This window comes from Populus euphratica, unplaced genomic scaffold (genome assembly GCF_000495115.2).
Source record: "Populus euphratica unplaced genomic scaffold, PopEup_1.0 scaffold519.1, whole genome shotgun sequence".
In the NCBI taxonomy this organism is placed as follows: Eukaryota; Viridiplantae; Streptophyta; class Magnoliopsida; order Malpighiales; family Salicaceae; genus Populus; species Populus euphratica.
In genome coordinates, this window is record NW_011500390.1 from 93,535 (window position 1) to 113,611 (window position 20,077).

The window sequence follows — 20,077 nt, forward strand, 5'->3', positions numbered from 1 at the left end:
AAATTATTCTAAAATAATATATATGATATTATTTAAAGAAAAAATTGATATATTATAATTTATAAGGTTTTTAGATTTTTCTGTATATAAAATGTTATGCCTCTTATTTTCTATTTTTTTAAGATAATAATGTACAAAAACACCTAAACACAAAAGAAAAAAATTAACATTAAAAAGTATAATAATCCCTCTCACCTAAAAAAATTTAAAAGAGTTTTTACTAGTGATTTATATGAATTATCATTAAAAACTAGACACTTGAAAAACTTGTGATTTAATACAACATAGCCTTGAAATAATCATTCAAAGTAAAAAAAATTTGATTTCCATATAATTTTTATATAAATTTTAAATAACTCTAGATGTATTTAACTTAATACTTAAAACTCTTTAAAAAAATTAAATTTACTATTTTGATGCTATATGTAAATATTTTAAAAAACCCAACAGTTAGCTACCTTGTATTAGCCAGAAGATTTAGCTTTGATATTATTATTTTTTTATTCTTTGTTGAGTTTTACGCAGCAAGTTTGATACATGTAAATCCTTGATGGATGATCGAAGCCTTCGAGGATATTTTTATAATTCAAGAGGAACTTTTTGAAGTGAGCTGAAATTTATAATTCAAGAGTAGTTAGTCAAAATGTTATGAGGTTGACTGGATAGAGTAAGAGATTATCCAGAATCTTGTCACTGTTATCATCCTGAAGGAAGACATGGTGATTTAATTATAAAATAAAATAAAAACCAGAATTTATCCTCAATGAATTTCTTGCTTGTAATGGCTTTTTAAATGGGAAAACCAACTCAACAATGACTAATGAGCAATATCTCTAGAGTAAGATAAGGTAGCATTCCAGTGCTTAGCCTAGCGATGGAAAGGGCTTGTCTCCTTCCACTGCACCATATCAATTAGGTCACCAATCTTTTTTTTAATCTTGATTAAGTCCCTAGTATATGGATAATATATCAGTCAAATCTCTCTACCAATTGTAACTAACAAAATAAACTCAACTAATTCTTTTCTTTTCATAAAAATGATTGAATATTATAAAAATTCATCGGGTAATACACCACCCCTATATAAATAAACACAAAGCTTTTATGTTCTTTGTATAGTATTTTACATCGTATAATGAGAGGAACACCAATTTTTTTTTTAATCTTGATTAAGTCCCCAGTACATGGATAATATATCAGTCAAATCTCTACACCAATTGTAACTAACAAAATAAACTTAACTAATTCTTTTCTTTTCATAAAAATGATTGAATATTATAAAAATTCATCGGGTAATACACCACCCCTATATAAATAAACACAAAGCTTTTATGTTCTTTGTATAGTATTTTACATCGTATAATGAGAGGAATTTTAATAAATTAATGTGTTATATATATGTATGATAAAAGAGAATTCATGTGGGTTTGTAGTGGCTGCTACGTATTCCATATTTTATTACATGAAACAACTAAAATATTAATTAAAATATTTCAAGTTATGGGATGATTAACCTAGCTAGTTACGTATAAAACCAACTCATACTTATATTTTGATTAAAATTGTTTTTAAATAATCTTAATTAGTTTCTCTTTAACCCCATATGAATATATTTATATATATAGATTAAGTTTTAGATATATAAAAAAAAGGGTTGAAGATTACAATTAAAATGCATGGAGACTTATTATGCACCTATAAATAAAATATTATTCATTGCAACACTAAAATTATCATTTCTTCCTTTAAAAACAAATTAATGCCATGGTGTTAAGGATGGAATGGTTTTTCCACAAGAGTTTATTAGTTATTATGTAATTAATTAAGGACAAATCAATATTTTTATCTTTCAAATAACAATATAATAACTATATTATCCTTATTTTTTTTTTTAAAGGTTGCATGATTGAGGGTGGTTAGGTTTTAAGAGACCATTTTTTTCTTTTTTACCCTTGCCAAAATATAAATGTGTCATTTAATTTGATTTTTTTGTTATTTATTTTGTTTTTTAGTCTTATAGTTTTTATTGGTTTTCTTCTTCAATTTCACCCCTCATCATTTAGTTAACATTTTGATTATTTAGAATTTTAGCATTTTTATTATTTAGATTTTTTTTTGTTATTTTTTTTCCTTTTATAGGGGTTAGTTTCAAATTTATGATCAAGATTAATATAGGTCAACTTTGATATTTTATTATGTTCTTTTCAAAAATATATATATATATATATATATATATTAATTTTATTATTTATTATTTAATTTATTAGGAATTGATCTTCTTGCTTTTTTTTTTTAATTTTTTATAAGGTTATTTCAAGTATGTGTTTATAATCACAAAGTTAGTAAATTAACTCGAATTAACTCAATTTATTTTATATTTTTTTAGAAATTTTTTTAATAATTGAATTATTTTATTTTTAATATTGAATTATTTGATATGCTAATCTTTTTCATAATTTTTTTATTCAGTCCTCAATATTTTTTTAACCATATTATTTAAATTAATCAAGTTTATTAAATACAATCAAATTAACAACATAGTTCTTTTTTTATTTTTGTAGAAACACTTGTGTCACTTTTAGCATCTTTATTTTTGTAAGGTGGAGAAAACTTGTGTCAGTCCACGGCATAATAGCACGTTCCCCAATCTACTCTAATCTATATTATGCCTTTATGAACCACTGAGGGCTTTAAAAAGAGGTTTGCCCACTAAAGTTTTCACTACTTGCAAAATCGAATAATAAAAAAAGAATAAACTTACTCTCCTTTTTACATGTGAAGGATTATTTGCTATACCGACGCTCGTTGCCTTTGGTTGTGATTTTTGAAACATTCGTTTTAATACTCTTTAATTTTACTAGTTCAAATTTAACCTCTTCTTTTCAGATATTTGCCCCCCTTATCTTCCAACCCTAGCTCCAAGCCTGAACATTGCAATTTATCTTTTGTATTTTGTATTATATAATTAGAAATAATCTTTATTTTTTAAGTCATAAGAACTAACTCTTATATTAGTTTTTAAGAATATTTTTTTGTATATATTAATATTTTTATTTGTTGAGGAATAAATCAAAGAAATCATCTTTCAAATCACACTAAGCAAAAGCACACCAAGTCTTCAAGTATCTTACAAATTATTTTTGGGATTATAATAGCAATTATGGTTTAAAATATTTTTTATTTAAAAATATATTAAAATAATATTTTTTTATTTAAAAAAAATTATTTTTGATATCAATACATCAAAACAATTTAAAAATATATAAAAAAATATTTTTAATAAAAAAAATCAAAATTTAAAAAAACATGATATATACCATGTTCCCAAACAGACCCTAACAATAAAGAAAAAAACAATTCAAGCCGCAACGTTACAATTTATCTTTTGTATTTTATAATTAGAAATAATCATTATTATTTTTAAGTTATAAAAACTAACTTTTATATTAAAATTTTAAAATATTTATATATATATATATATTAATATTTTTATTTGTTCAAGAATAAAACAAACAAATCATCGAGTATTCAATTCACTCTATGCAAAAGCACACCTAGTCTTCAAGTATTTTGCAAAACACTAAATCCCCGAGTCATCAAGATACGAGTCTTCAAATATTCTCATGAAAAAAAGAGTCAGAGGAAAAACAATTTCCTTGTGAAGAATTTGCATATCAGAGATTGTATCCACATACATAATTTTATTAAAATTAAAATTTGTATGCAAACTAATTTTTATACTCCCTTGAAATATAATGTAATAACTCAGCCAGTATTTTCTTATACAATTATATTACTTGGAAGTTTTTCATTTCCATTTCTTGGCATGGATTTTCTTTCTTTAAGTTCTACGACAGCAGCTGTGTTGGATGTCGTATCAGAGGCTTCTTATGGTAAAACGAAAAGCAAAGATCACAAGCATTAACTACTACATATATGGCCCTCCTTATGCTACTATAAACGCACTCGAAGCACCTGTGAAATGGCTGATTGAACCAAAGAGTGCCTTCGCAGCACCAAAATGTCGTATCCTGTACACACCAGAGACTGCTGACTGCGGAATTCTCCATTCTATGGTTGCGTAACTCTGAGGACTAAGTTTTGAAGGCCGTGACCAAATAAACCGCAGGCAGAAGTCGTCATCGTCGTATGCTGGAATCCATGTCTTCTGGCCCTGGAGAATCTCAACTAGAGCAAATGTGCCCTCGGTCAGGAGGTCATTCCTTGGGCAAGCAGACCAGAATGTGACTGTAACCATGTCACCCCTTTTGAAGGTGGAGTTCAAAGGGACGTCACTCTTAACATCTCCAAACTTTGCACCAGGACGGGTTGAATCTAAGACAACTGGAGTTAATAAACTGATTTGCTTGTCAAGGAGATCTGGGGGTTGTGGACCTGGTTCCACAGGTCGGCCACTGATGAGAGCTGCAGCTAGTTTCCTGAACTCCTGAATGTAGGCACTGAGTGTGTGTGGGCCATAAAGAGTGGAGGCCCCCTGGCAGACAAAGTAGCACAGACATAATTGTCAAAAAATCCGTTAAACTTATTTTCATAATCTCTTACGTCTGAAACTTTAAAGCAATGAGTCGATAAGAGGATGAACGAATTTTGGCAACTAACTTCATCATATCAAAACCACCCTTATTTCTGATACCATTTTATTGGATCAAGTTCGAAGCATGAAGCAACTTGTACTGACAAAATCTAACTCCAGTCAGTGATTAACATAGCTTGGAATGAGATTATGAAAAATGGGAAACGAATGACAGACCTCATATCTCTGCACTTCATACTCCTCAAAGGTTGTCACATACTGTGAATATGTATTTGTCAGACCAGAAATGACAATGTGAACATTTCTCCCGAACTCTTTGCTAGCTCCTGAAGTGAGAACCATCTTCACAGCATCGCGAAGGCGCCTGCCAGCCATGGTAGTGAACTCTGCATGGAAAAATAGCATTAGAAATACAAGACACTGAGATTGAGATTAATACGAAATAGAAAATATACGAGTTGTGATGTGGATTTTGATTTGAAGATGCAAAATACTCTTCAGTCTTTGCAGCTTTCCATAGGTAACTACCCATTTACCAACGCATCTAGTGTCATTAAAATCTTCATCTCCCAATTTTCTCTCTAGCTCTACATGCTATTTACTAAAGGATATTAGATGGAGTTAAGGAAGAGTAGCTTACTAGAAGATAAAAGATAAGAAAGAAAAGGTTTTACATGCAAAAAAATCCTAACAAACAGATGTGGAGGAAAGTGATGCAAGGTGCTAAATAAGTGCATAATGCCACTCCATCATGTTACTGTACTAAATGCCATCTCTGCATGTATGATTTATTAGTATCGAATGCTTTTCTCTGAAGAAAGAAAGAAAAAACTAAAAAGACGTTTCCACCTCCAGGTACACTGAGAATGACAAGTTGTCCTATCCGCAAGATTTGAACTGGAAGTATTGAAGGCTGCATAAAAATAGAACCATGGTAGCATCAAATTAGTCCATTTTCTGTGCATAAATGCTTGGAAAATAAAACTCCTTCATAAGCAATCAAAATGCTTTATGACCACCTAAAAGCATCGAACAAAACCTCAACATTTTTAATCACATGATCTATGAAACCATGACAAAGCATAAGAAGGCCAAATATCACACCAGGAACTTTTTCTCCATGAGAACCTCCTAGATATATGCTGAAGAAAACTAGCATGCCTTATTTACATGCAGATTCAGTCACCAAATATTGATATGATGCGTGGTATTTCCAGGAAATATGCTAGATTCAGCCCACTACATGCCTGAGCTGTGGATATGCAACAGAGCACCATGCTTATGATTCTAATTCCATCAATCAGGAAGTAAATGCTCCAAAAGAATACATCCCAGCACCATAAAACATCTAAACACTGTGTAATCCGCTCACAAGATAGTACTGTTTCTCTAAAGAAAAACACACTCGATGTTTCAATTTTCATTAAATGGTCAATGTTTCCATTCATTACTGAAAAGTGTAGGTAACACTTCAAAGGTACAGCCTGTGTTTCTTCTGGGGACAAATCTAGGTCGTTTTCTGTTTCTTATAGAATCAGGTCTAACCATTTTGGACTTGGTATTCCCTATTTCACAATTCAGAAAAATTACCGTACGAAATGCATATGCTTTTGACTTGCGTAACTAGTGAAATTCTCATACAGTAATGCTAAATTGGCTTCCTTCCAATGTATAATAATTGCAAATCAAATTAGATACTCACTGCCCAGGCATACGGTTTGTCCATTTCACCAGTGTCAAGCAGAATAGGCTTTGGACGCTGACAATTGACTTGTTCCTGATTTGGTGTTTTCAGAAAGTCCCTCACCAACCTCCAGAAGGCATTGCCCTGAAAGAGTTCCAAGTAAAACAAAAGATACAATTGCCATTAAGGAATTCCCTTTTCAAATACTAAAGATACTGGATAAAACAGAATGTTCTTTATACTGGCCTTGTCATCTCCTTGCTTGAAATCAAAAGCTCCAGGTCCATCGGTGGTTCCAGCAGCAAAAGCAAAGCCCATGGCTGCAGGACATGTCTTCACCACGTCATTGCCTTGTGCAACTTCAAGATTTGAGAAATTCACATAAGCATGTCGGTACCCAACCTTCCCTTTCAGCTGCTCAGTTGCTTTGTTGAACAATTCGACAGCTTTTTTGAATTGTCTTTCTCCAATGATTCTTGTACTCTCAAATTCATCTGGATAACTGCGAAATGAAAATGGAGAATGGTTAAATCCACAATAGTAACCAACGCCAAAATATTGTTTGAATAAATGATAGAGAAGAGAGACAGAGGCATCTATAGTACATACCCTGGGCCCCTGCCATAACACTGTTCATTCTTCCCGTTGCAGGTACTATGATTGAAATCACAAGGTAGTCCAGTGTCAATGCAGAATGCACCAAGAACATTGGGACTTACATCACCGCAATTAGTTTGACAGAACGCAGATACATAATGGGGTCTGTCAGCCAGCCTCAAAGAATTTCTGACCCGTTTTGCAACACTTGAATACCTCGTAGCAGGTTGCCCCTGAGAAGATTTGAAGGAGGCGGCAACTTCCATCGCTTCCTTACCTGTTACAGAAAGATTATTTACCATAAACATGAAAGTTTCTATTTCCTACAAAAATATAAAATCATGTGCAATGTCCATAACTATGAATCTATGTGGCAGTTTACTCAAACTACCATTTTGTTGGACTTGCATTGAGATGTGAAGCAGAATAGTCTGCATTTCAAATTCAAAGCACAACACACTTGGCCAGTGCAAGGTTGGTATAAAATTTGAGAAGTGATTTGACAGTTGGCCTAGTCACGTGCCCTTAATTTTTTCCCCATTTTCAGATAAATTAAGACCACAAGCTAAATAGAATTAGTTTCAATTTATCTTCCTTGAGATGTAAATGCTACCAATACATAACTACAATGGAACTATGAGATAAAAATATGTAGTTGCGTCATACATGAATTTAACAGTATAAATTTATTACAATTCGACGACAGATGTCCACTTACGGTTCTCATTGATGCTTGGAACTATGCCTGAGACTCTTCGAGGGATTTTTGCAGTTCCAGATTTATTAGCATGTTGGCTATCCAAATTTTCAACATGGCCTTTCTTCTCAAACCAGTCCTCCATAAATCGTGCAGCAGCTCCTTTGTTGTCACCACTTATCAGTGAGTTTGTACGACTCATTGAAGTTCCATGAGTTGCAAACCAGTTAAAACTACCTACTGGCCCCCACTCATCATCCACAAACTTTATTAGGGTCATTTCTTTATCCACATCATACTTATATTTACTCCGCTCTTCTGCAGGATTATTAAGATAAGCACTAGGACTGCGATTTACACCAGCATCTAACAGCTCTCCTGCAAAACAATCATTAAAATATCATATATTATATTCTTGGAATCCAGCATGAAGATATCTAAACAACAACAAAGAACAGGAAAGGAAATGTGGCATGGTTGGTCAGTCAACTTTAACCCTACAACTCTTACTTAACCTGACGCAGGGGTTAATCTGGTGGGATGTTGTCCCTTCCATAAGTAAATAAAAATGTACTCCCTCCATTCTACTTCCCGCGGCTAGTCTTTGGTGATCCAACTTTTCAAGGGAGTAACCACTAATTATGTTCTCACTCTTTGGAAAACATGTGCATTCCATAATTGCCTTTCCACAATCTCATGTTTGCTTCTCCTAACTACTCTATTTAAGAAAATCATGGCAACTCCATAAATACTATATAGAAGTGAACAACATTTTGAGACAATCCAAAGTCGAAGGTTGGTAAAAAAAAAAAAACTTAGATGAACGAGTCAAAGAACAATAGGCGTTGAAAAAAAAAAAGTGACACACAAACTTCAGTAAATTATTCAGTGTCTGCTTTCCGTGAAAATGAGAAGGCAGAAATCTTCTTAAATTTATCATCATCTTCTGGTATTTCAGTTTCTTCCTTTCTGCTAGATGACATTGAGCTACTAAATAAAGATTTCTATGGCAAGAAAATCAATAAAGAACTGGAAGCTGCTAAGGTCAACCAGCAATGCAACAAAGAGTATTTAAGTCATCCTACTAACCTTTATTTACAAAAATTGACCCTGGCCGAAGATTTTCATGAGCTTGTATGATGCTTTTCTCAATACCATCAACAATAACATCAAAAGACTGGCGAACAAACCCAAGCGAAGTCACAATATATACAACATATTGCAGATAGCCTCCAGGCCCGGCATGGGTGTGGATACCACTAATCGCAACATTCTGCTCTGTATAAAGCCCTCCATACCTAAGAAGAAAACAGAGAAGATATGATATGATATGATATTTGTTCACGCAGCACTAAGATTAGGAGCAACCTCACAGATGACCCAAAGAGAGGGCTAGTGCCCACCTCCACCAACAACTTCCCTCTCATATCAAAACCCTAATCAAACAAACCAAAAACCTCTCCCCTAACTACCAAAAAAACTCCAAAGACAATGTGTATGCGTTGATGTTGGTGTCGGCATCAACAAAAACATCATGGTCATTCAAACTGCTTATTTGAAATTCTTTAGCATATAAAACACCAAAAATTCTTTGTTAATGAAACTAAACAATGCTCATAAACCACATGTTAATTTATACTAGAAATTTGGTTCTTTTCTATTTTACAAGCATATTAGTAATTAAAAAAAAATTGAGAAAAAAAGCTAGATAAAAGACACTGTTAGGAATCTACCTTGCTTTCAATCTCTCAAGAACTTTAATAGTAACAATCTGCGAAGCCATACAAGCATCAAGGTTCACATATACAACACGGCTCCCCTGAGGTTCAGCCACAATGAATGCACGAGCTCGCAACCTGAAGTGAACACCAGAAGCAATCTGTTCCGTATTTGCATACCCCATCATGTTGACATCAGCTGCAGGCCCTGTTATGTCATAGCTCCCGAGTCCAATCAAGTAATTGGAAGTTGATAAACTCCCTCTAAAATTCTGCATTAACATCACCAAGAACAAAACGGATGCAATTTGCACCCATAACCCACTATACCCTCTCGGAAAAATGTCCATCGCCTTCACTCAATCTGCATCCTTCACCAAGAAAAAAAGTGCTTAGTGAAAATAACTCTGAATACTATTCAAAACGAAGATCCAAGGCATTGTTAAAGAAGACAAAGGGGAGATTCTGTGCAAGGAAGTCTCATGATTAGAGCTAAAATGGTCGACAATTTAAACAATAATTTCCTTCCATTAGAGAAAGTAATTAGTAGATAATTAAAGAAACTCACGACCATATGATAGAGTTTTAATGCAAAAGGGAGAGATATTTATTCTATCTAAAGAGGGAAATGTTATAACTGCGTTCCATAATAATATAGTACAGAGAAAAGCTTGGATTACCGAGAGAGGGAGACATATAACTTCAGTTCTGCTGTGGTTATAGCAGAAAGAAAGCAGCATCAAGACATACATCCATATTATACATAAATTTTGTACGCGTAAGCAGCAGACAGAAAGGGAGAGCAAAGAGTAGAAGCAAAGTGACAAACACCCAAGTTTCTCCCTTCCTTGTGGGGCCGGAAGGAAGAAATTACAAATGGGAACCTTAGTTATTTATTAACCAACTCGGCTGTTTCCTCTTTGGGCTTATTTTTTATTTTAGTTTTTATTTGCTGGATTTTCTATCTGCAGTGTGTCGTGTTTTTCATCTGCATTTTTCTTCATATGGCCGCAAAGGTTGAAGAATTCATTCGTGTTTTGGCCAATTCAAGGCTGAACCTTCTTCGTGTTATACAAGACAAAAACTCAGTTTTATGATTAATTTCTTTAGTTTTGAGGGTGTCTTGAAAGTGTATTTAAAAAACTTTAAATTTTTTTATTTTAAATTAATATGTTTTTTATGTTTTTAAATTATTTTGATATATTAATTTTAAAAATAATTTTTAAAAAATAAAAAAAATATTATTATTATATTTTTTAAATAAAAAATATTTTAAAAACCAACACCAACTATATTTTTAAACACATATTAAAATACATGATATTTGTTGTGCATCCCTGACATGCTTGCTCAAATCCAATTGATTCTAGGTTTCATTCCGAATCATTTTTTATATTAATTTAGATTATTTATTGAGTTGATTTTTACTTAGATTATATTGGTAAATCCAGTTCAAACTTATCCATATCAAGATTTGAGAATTAAAAAAAAATTATAAAATATTATTTAAAAAAATATATAACTAAACTGATATATTAACTTAAAAAAATATAATTAAATTGATATAATAACTTTCGAGTTCACCTGATAATTTAATAACTTAAATTTTAAATTTGTCATATTCTAGTTTCGGGTAAATTAACTATACTTATTTCATAATATTTTTGGAGTACTCATATTTATATTGTAGTAATTTCATATAATTTTTTAGCAATTTCAAGCATACACTATGGTATTGTAGCCCGCTAAAAATAAAAATTATTGATAGGATATGAGGTTATAATCAAACAATTAAAAGGTATTTATAGAAATATAATTAAAAAAATATAAAAATAAATTATACTCTTTAATTATTCAAAAATTTTAATTTTATTATTTAATATAATTTTTTATGATTATATTAATGAACTTACAATCTAAATCTTGATTCACTGTTATTTGATGTCGCCACCGTTTTCAGTTTTTTTTAATTATTAATATAGCTATTTAAAATAGTTTATATATAGATCTTAATTAATTTTATATATTTTAAAATTTAAAATTATATAAATTTTTAATAATCATTAAAATTTATAAAATTTAAACTAATAATATTTAAAAAACCGATGAATTAACTTATAACTGTTTGCTTTAGTTTGCAGGTTCGGGCACGCCAAGGCACTTGGGCATCACCAATCTTCATGGATCTCATGATTGCAGTGAGGATGGGCTTGAGTGTGCCATCTAGAAGAAGAAATGATTTGCTCATTCATCACGAGAGGATGCTTCAATGTGAACGTGTCATGTGTTGGGTAGCTCTTCATTTTGATTTTTTTACTTCTTTTAGAAAGGTGCTAGGTATTTAAATTGTTATGTTGGGGTCGGTGGAGCTCACGGAGGAGATGAGCCCTTATTCTGTAATTTCTAGATTGGTTTAGTAATGATTTTTAAAATCGTGTTTATATATATATATATAAACAATTTATATTTTAAAACAAAATAATTTTTTATTTTTTTAATTATAGTTATCTAAACTAATTTATATACATCTCAACTAATTTTTTAAGACCTTAAAATTTATTATTATATAAGTAATTATTTCTTTATAATACATGAATTAGTGATTTTTGAAAAATAAATTAAAATTTTGATTAATTAAACTATACCACTCATTATTATTACCTAATACTCCAAAATATGCAAGGATAGTATTGTTGCTTTTTCTACATGTTTTTTTATTTTTTTTTGTTTTTTTGTGTTTTTTTGTAAGAATATCTTCTTCTTTTTCTTCTGTTTTTGTTTTTTATTTCTTTTTATTTTTGTGCTTTTTAAAAGTTATTTTTTAATATTGAATTAGTTGAAAATTTAGTTTTATAATTTTTTTCTATAACACATTATAAATTACAACAATATTTTTTCATATGATTTTTATTTTGCTATAGTGTTTCACCACCTGTATTTTTTTCAAATTATCTTTGTTAATTTATTTTTTAATATTGAGCTGATTAAGAATTTAGCTTTAATTTTCTCCTTATGTTTTTTTTATTTTTTTTCAAAATTTTATATTTTTTTAATATGGAGCTGATTAAGAATTTAACTTTGTAATTGTTTTATTTTTTTAATATGAAACTGATTAAGAATTTAACTTTGTAATTGTTTTCTCTTTAAAATACAGTGAATTGTTACAGTGTTCCCCTACATGTTTTTTAAATTGTTTTTATTGACTTTAAAACACAGTGAATTGTTACGGTGTTCCCTACATGTTTTTTAAATTGTTTTTATTGATTTTATTTTTTTAATATAAAGATGATTAAGAATTTAGTTTTGTATTTTTTTTCTTTTTAAAAAACTGTGGATTGCTATAGTGTTTCCCCACATATTTTTTTATAATTTATTTTATTTTTTTAAAAAATTATCTTTGCTAATCTTTTTTCGTATTAAACCAGTTAAGAATTTAGCTTTCTATTTTTAAAAAAATTTATCTTTGCTAATCTTTTTTCATATTAAACCAGTTAAGAATTTAGCTTTCTAGTTTTTTAAAAAAAAACACTATGGATTACTACAGTATTTCTACATATGATTTTTTTTAATTATTTTTTTTAAATTTTATTATTTTTAATATTAAGTTAGTTGAGAATTACAATTGTAGATTTCATATTATAAATAACTATAGTGTTTTCCTACATGGCTTTAAAATTATTGATTTTATTTTTTATATTAAACTAATTAAAATTTTAACTTTTTATAGTTTTTTTAAAATATCATAAATTACAATAATTTTTTTCCATATATATATATATATATATGTTCACAATAATTTTTAAACATATCATAAACTCACGGGATCGCGCGACATCGAGTGGCTCAGTATTTTATGGCGTCCCAATGTGGCGTAGTGCCACCACCTACCTCGCTATGAGCACTTAACTGTCTAATTTCAACAACTTTATGGCACTCAAAAAGTGGCGTGCCACCAGCCACCTCGCATTCACACACCTCAGAGTTGGGGATAGAATATTTGTCAAACTAGACTGAGTGCTGCCATGGTCCACAAGCCATGGTTCTTAAGCATTTGCCAGAAATCCAGTCGAGCGATGGTGCTGGCGGTGTCGTTCGTAATTAATTACATCAACCCTACTTATACGATCTGGCTCTCCACATCTGCCTAATGACCTTTCCAGCTGGTACCTTTTGATTAATTTGATAACTCTGTGATCCAAGAGCTTCATTCAAGTTTGTGAAAAAAAAAAAGTTTTGTTTTATTAATTTCAGGTTTTTTATTTTTTTTCCTGAAATAACCCAAAACAATATTTTTGTAAAATAAAAGCCGCTGCATTAAACCAGGTAAATTATATCTTTGTAACTTTAAATATATGAAAGTGTAGTATTGGTTATTTTTTGAAGTATTTTTATTTAAAAATATATTAAAATAATATTTTTTATTTTTAAAAAAGTTATTTTTAACATTAATATATTAAAATAATTTAAAAATATATAAACAAAACAAATTTTAAAATTTAACAAAAGATGGTTGCATGGACTGCCCAAACACTCCTTAGCCCTGAAGCCCATCCTTTAATTCTTTTTGCTTTTGAGTGAGAATTCGTTGACCCATGCAACAAAAAATTATATATTTCAATTAAATTGGATGTTGTGGTTCAAAACTATAAAATTTAATTAATTTTAGTGTTCAAAAACACAGTGTCAATTATAGTCAGTACACCAAGCAGAGCAGCATCAGTTCCAGATGAGTTTTTTCATAGAGCCAAAGGCGTCCCAGTTGTGCAAAGCATCAGTTCCAGATGAGTTTTTTCATAGAGCCAAAGGAGTCCAGTTGTGCAACTCAAGCATGTCAACGCAGCCTGGCCTTTTTTCCTGACTCAATCTTTCTCAGTAAGTTTTCTTCTCAAGTTATTGCTGAGAGGGCTTCTGTACCTCTCACTGCAAGGGCCATCGCCGTCGCTAGCTCGTCAAGATTCTGCTCTGCCTGGAATGGTTGAAGTTGTAACGAAGCAAATCTCTTATTGTGGAGAAATTGAGGTCTATGATTTTGTATGTTGGCTTCAAAGGGTGAGAATAACTAGCTAGCAGCCCTCCCATCTTCAAGAAGACTTTATCTCAGAAGTTTGTTGTATATTTTTCATGTGCCCGACACTGCAAGGAGGTATACAGATTGTGTGGAGCTCCAAGGGGCCCTCCCATCTTATATCTTATGTTACCCTTGATAAAGGCAACTGTGCGGTGTTTTCTTACCTCTTCCCATCTCTTTATATTTATGGCAAGATGCTGTCATCGGTGACTGCAACATCAAGTTGACGGGTGGGTTTTCTGGGTGCTTGATAATGTATCTTTGTTTTGGATTTTCAAATAATAATATAAATTATATTATATGATTTTATCTAATAATTTAAATTTATAGATTGAAATAATTCTTTAATATAATATTAAAGTCTTAATAATTAAGTACAAGTCTAAAACCTCATGATATACCCTAAAAAATATAAAAGCTTGTTACAAGGAAAATATGTAATATTTTATTTAAAAAAACTGAAAAAAATGCAAAAACAAAAGTATAAAAGCTGTTGTCATTGCTTGAGTCGATTTCGAGAACAGAGAAAAACATAAATAGAAAGGATATAAACATGGATGGAAAAAAAAAACATAAAATAAATGTGTTTTTGAAATAATTTTAGAGTTATTTTTTATTTTTTAAAAACAAAAGATATAAAAGGACATATCTTTCCTTTTTCCGTCATCTTTTTTTCTTTTTTCCGACACGTCTTATTTCTCGAAATAGCAATTCAACGCCACGAAATATATGTGTTTGCCTATTCGCTTTTGCATCTTATATTACCCTTGACAAAGGCAACTATGTGGTGCTTTCTTACCTCTTCCCATCTCTATATATTCATGGCAAAATGCTGTCGTCGGTGATTGCAACGCCAAGTTGACGACTGGATTTTCAGGGTGATTCTTATTTTTTAATTTTTTTATAATTAATTCTATTTTTTATGTTTTAAAAGCATTTAAAAAAAATTAAATTATTTTATTTTTTTGCTTTAAATTAATATTTTTTTATATTTTTAAATATTTTAATACACTGATACTAAAAATAATTTTTTAAAAATTAAAAATATTATTTTAATATATTTTTAAATAAATAATATTTCAAAAAATAACTATAAACATATTTTATTGAGGCATATATCTTGAAAAGTAAAAATAGTAGAAGAAGCTAGCGGCCCTCCTTTTCCTCCTTGAACGACGTGCTAGGATTTGAGTCAGTCTTCAAAGAAGGGAAAGGTGATAAATCTTCAAAGGTTCAACTGTGAAAGCCTTGCACAGCACCGTGCCTGGTTATCGCTTGAGTCGATTTCCAGAATAGGAAAAAAAAACATAAATAGAAAGACATCATTTTAAAGCAAAAGATATAAAAGGACTTATCTTTACTGTTTTTGTCATCTTTATTTTCTTTTTCTCGAGACGACTACTATTTCTCAAGTAGGGATGAGTGTGTTTATAAATGTAGTTATGATATTTTTTATTTAAAAATTTATTTAAATAATATTTTTTTATTATTTAAAAATTATTTTTAAAATCAACATATTAAAATGTTTTAAAAACATAAAAAAATATTAATTTAAAGTTAAAACATAAAAAATTTAATTTTAAAAAAATTTTAAAATACAAAAAAAAATAGAATCAAAATATACATATCTTAGCCTGTTTATTTTTATTTGGTATTGTATTTTAAGCAAGAATTGGATAAAATTTAAAATTTTAATATGTTTAAAATTATTTTGATATGTTAATATTAAAAATAATTTTTTAAAAATAAAAAATATTATTTAAATATATTTTTAAATAAAAATATATTAAAAAATAACTGTTATTACTAAATAAGTAGATTCGTCTGAATGTGTCACGTGTCACGTGTACAGAAAACAAGAGAACAAAAGGTGCTGTTCCACAAGTTTCAATTTCCATCTGTCCAAAGCCTTAATGGGTTAACGTTAAAGAACCCTTATAATTTGCTTAATAATGAGCGGCCTACGATGCTCCCTTCCAGTAAATTAAAGTAAATGACAATGGGAGGACAAGGGGAAGATGGGGTATCTGAGAGTGTTGTAACGATAATTAATTTTAAAGTATTTTTTATTTAAAAATATGTTAATTTTTTATTTTAAAAAAATATTTTTAATAACAATATATTAAAATAATTTAAAAATATTAAATAAATATTAATTTAAAAAATAATTATTTTTAAAATAAAAAACAAACAATTATGGTATCTATGTTTTACAAGAATCAAAAATCAATTTAACTAGGATTAGCTAGTGGGTTTATAAATTTATTTTTTAAAGATTAATGATTTCGAGTTTTGTAAATCTTATAATTACTAAAAAATTATATAATTAATAATCTTAAAATTTATAAAATTAATTTAAATACATATAACCTAGTTAAATACCCGCGTTAAAGGGAAAAAAAAAAGTCACTCTTAGTTTGTTGCCGACAAATCCAAGATCTGAAATGAGGGTGGGAGTATTATGAATGTGATAGTGGTCTATCATGATTCCATGAATATCGGTGGGACAAGCACACTGAGTTCGTGAGATCATAATATATTAATATTATACATCTTTTTTTTTTTATGAATTCCAAACATTTATTTTCAGTATTATATTACTCTCTCATTATTTCACTGTATATATTTAAATGTGAGTGGGGGTATCACAAGGTAGAATATTTTTTAATTAAAATAATTTATTTGTTTTTTTAAAATCTTTACATTAATATATCAAAAATATCTAAAAAAATATTAATTTGATTTTTTAAAAGAAAAAAAAATTAACAGTAGGTTGAAACGCGAAAACCATTCTACGATGATTCAAGAGGTTGGTAAAACTTGGTTCTACATCCTATCCTATGATTTATGAATTAATCATTTAGACAAATTAATTTTCAGTAAAGTTTCCTTCACCCTCTTACTCTCTGCAAATGTATTTGAGCTTTTTGTGGGATTTTTCCTTTATTATTTGCAAATTTAATTTTTAATACCCACTATATCGTGGAGGCTTAAAAAATTGAAAAGATTGGTATAGAAAATGATCCTCCACTCCCATGATGTCATCTCTAGCGATGACCCAAGACAAAATACCTATCATAGTTATGTAATAGCAAATAAATTAATTTTTTAAATTTATAAATCATGTTATATAAACAAGATAATTCAATGAAAAATAAATATGATATTAAATTATAAAATTAAAGAAACAAAATAAATATTTTGTTTATAGAAACACACTAAATTGTAATTAAATTATAAAATTAAACAAAAAACAAAACAAATGTTTTGTTTGTAGAAACACAATAAAACATGTAAGTATATTTTTTAAACCCGACCCGGCCTGGCAGGTGGATTCAGGACCCGACCGACCCAGGGCTAGAACCAGGTTTGGTTAAAGAAAAAATAAGAAAAAGAAAAATTTGTTGTAATCTGATTGATCCAGTGACCCAACAATACCTGATCAAAAATCTGATACAACTTATTAATTTTAATTTTTAAAAAAATTAATTCAAATGATTCAGTCAAAATTCGATAATTCGGTCAAACTCAAAACCTAAATTCTGATCAGATCAGCCACAAAACTAGGTTTCAGAACTATCCATGCAAGCATGAGGGGTAAATACTATTTATTTATAAAGTACTTTGATAGCATGTTTTAGTGTATTGTTAATAAATTATTTATAATAGAAACAGTTCTAATTAAATAGTTATGAGTAGGTATTTTGAAGTTCTAAAATAACCATTTGAAATCCCAAGAAGGTCTGGTCCAACTTCCAAGGAACACTTATGCTATGATAATATTTTAAACATGGTCATTCTAAGAAGATTATTCTATTTCTTTTGTTAATTATTATTATAAACTTTCAAGTCAATTGCTAGAAAATTTATTCATTTAGATTAAAAAAAAAAGCGTACATCTCAAGATGGTTCATGTTCTTTGTAATTCTTTTAAAGCATGGTTTTAATTGAAACAAAAATCGGGAATTAATAGTGTCATTCTTATGAACACTAGCAAGTTAAAAACATATCATATTTTTCACAAATTCACTCTTGATTTGGGTTCTTCACCACAACAAATTAACTCAAAATAAAAAAATAAAATAAAAAAAATGTAGGAGTTTCTAATATTCAAATACATGGGGTGGATTTTGTGCACGTCAATCTCACCGTCAACTTCTTTTAGGATTCGTGAGCTTTGCCAAACGCACAAGAGTTAGTGCATGAGTGCTGTTGCTGCCCTTCCATTGCTCCCAATTTTGACCTTACAAACGGGGTTGGTGAATTTGTTTTTATGTTAAATTAAAATTTTTAATAATTTTATATTGTTTTGATAATAGTTTTTTTAAAAATAAAAAAATTATATTAATATATTTTCTGGTAAAACATAATTATTAATACATTTTCAAATACCGATTACTAAAGAATAACATTGAAGGATGCTTTATTTTTTTTTTTCTGAAAAATTTTATTTTTTAAATGATTTGAGAAAAAAATATATATATTGAGAATCAAATTAAAAGCATCTAGTATATATAATTTGCTTCCAAAATCCAACAATCTTCTCTCGCAGAAAAAGACGACAAACAAGCCCCGATCTGTCCTCCTGTCCTCGCAAGTCGCAAGTGCCAAGCTCGAGAAGCAAAGACACGGAAAAAGAAGCACAAAAGGACACAACGTGCAAGCTTGCAAATTCCCGCGTTGATTTTCGCCTTGGTGCCCCTTTTTTATTGGTCAGTTAGGCACCGTCTCGTACACGAAACTAGGTAAATCCCGGCCACATAACTATAATGCATCCGACGCACGAATCACCCGCTAAACGTGATGGCATCAATGATTGTCTGTCCACCATGACGAACCTCCATTCGCAAGGCAAGATGATTTCTCCTTCAACTTTAAAAACACATTGTATAAATATAAATTAGAGTTTTCGAGTTGAAATATTTGGGATTCTCCAATTATCTTGATGTCTTTATATAGAAAATAAAAATAAAATTTAAAAAAATCTACTTAATGTATTTTAAAATATTTTTTATTTCAACATATTAAAAATATATAAAAAATAAAAAATAAATTTTTAGTAAAAAATAAAATTTAAAAAAACATGGTTTCAAGTGTATTTCCAAACATGATCTAAGAGTTCCATAATTACATCAAAATTGTTATAAGATCCACTTTTATATTTAACTTTATTTAATGAATATTTAAAAATAAGATAGCAATTATTTTTTAAAGTAGTTTTTATTTTAAAATATATTAAAATAATATTTTTTATTTTAAAAAATAATTTTTAATTTCATGACATCAAAATAAAAACATAAAAATAATTTAAAATTAATAAAAAATAAAAAAATAATCTTTTTGAAAAATAATTTTGAAACAAAAAAAAACTATATCCTACAGCTCAAGTCACTGTATTGTGAGATTAATCAATAGTCATTGAATCAATTCGGAAAGAATATTTTATTTAAAATAATATCATTTCAGTCTTTCCAAACCATAAGATTTTTATTGAACTTAATAGGGTTTTATTTGGAATGAAATCTATATTCTAAATTAGATGGCTGAACTAGTCACCGGAACGGCTGAGCTTAATAATGCCCATGACTATAATGGGTCCCATGACGGCAACGCTGATTAATGTCTCATCGTCCTCACAATTAAAGATGGAATACAACGGATCTAAAGTATGGAAGTGCAGAAGTATATGTAATCAATTACGTACGGCAAAAAGATGGAAGGCTGATTATAGGTGCCACGTGTCGGTTTGAAGATTCTG

General features: G+C 29.4%; 1 protein-coding gene across 2 annotated transcripts; it reads right to left on the reverse strand.

Moving 5' to 3' along the window:
- Nucleotides 1-3,753: 3,753 nt before the first annotated feature.
- On the reverse strand, nucleotides 3,754-10,020 carry LOC105114327 (Neutral/alkaline non-lysosomal ceramidase). 2 transcript variants are annotated; one of them, XM_011010845.1, is made up of 10 exons: nucleotides 9,932-10,020; nucleotides 9,267-9,622; nucleotides 8,623-8,831; nucleotides 7,555-7,911; nucleotides 6,849-7,113; nucleotides 6,486-6,741; nucleotides 6,258-6,383; nucleotides 5,405-5,468; nucleotides 4,772-4,941; nucleotides 3,754-4,495 (listed from the first exon to the last, which is right to left on the reverse strand). In XM_011010845.1, the coding sequence occupies exons 2-10, from the start codon at nucleotides 9,599-9,601 to the stop codon at nucleotides 3,947-3,949; spliced, it is 2,331 nt and encodes a 776-aa protein (XP_011009147.1). In that variant the 5' UTR covers nucleotides 9,602-9,622; nucleotides 9,932-10,020; the 3' UTR covers nucleotides 3,754-3,946. The 2 variants fall into 2 exon arrangements, with proteins under 2 accessions (XP_011009147.1, XP_011009148.1); XM_011010846.1 differs by having other exon boundaries at nucleotides 9,267-9,615; nucleotides 9,932-10,012.
- Between the last annotated feature and the right edge of the window lie 10,057 nt (nucleotides 10,021-20,077).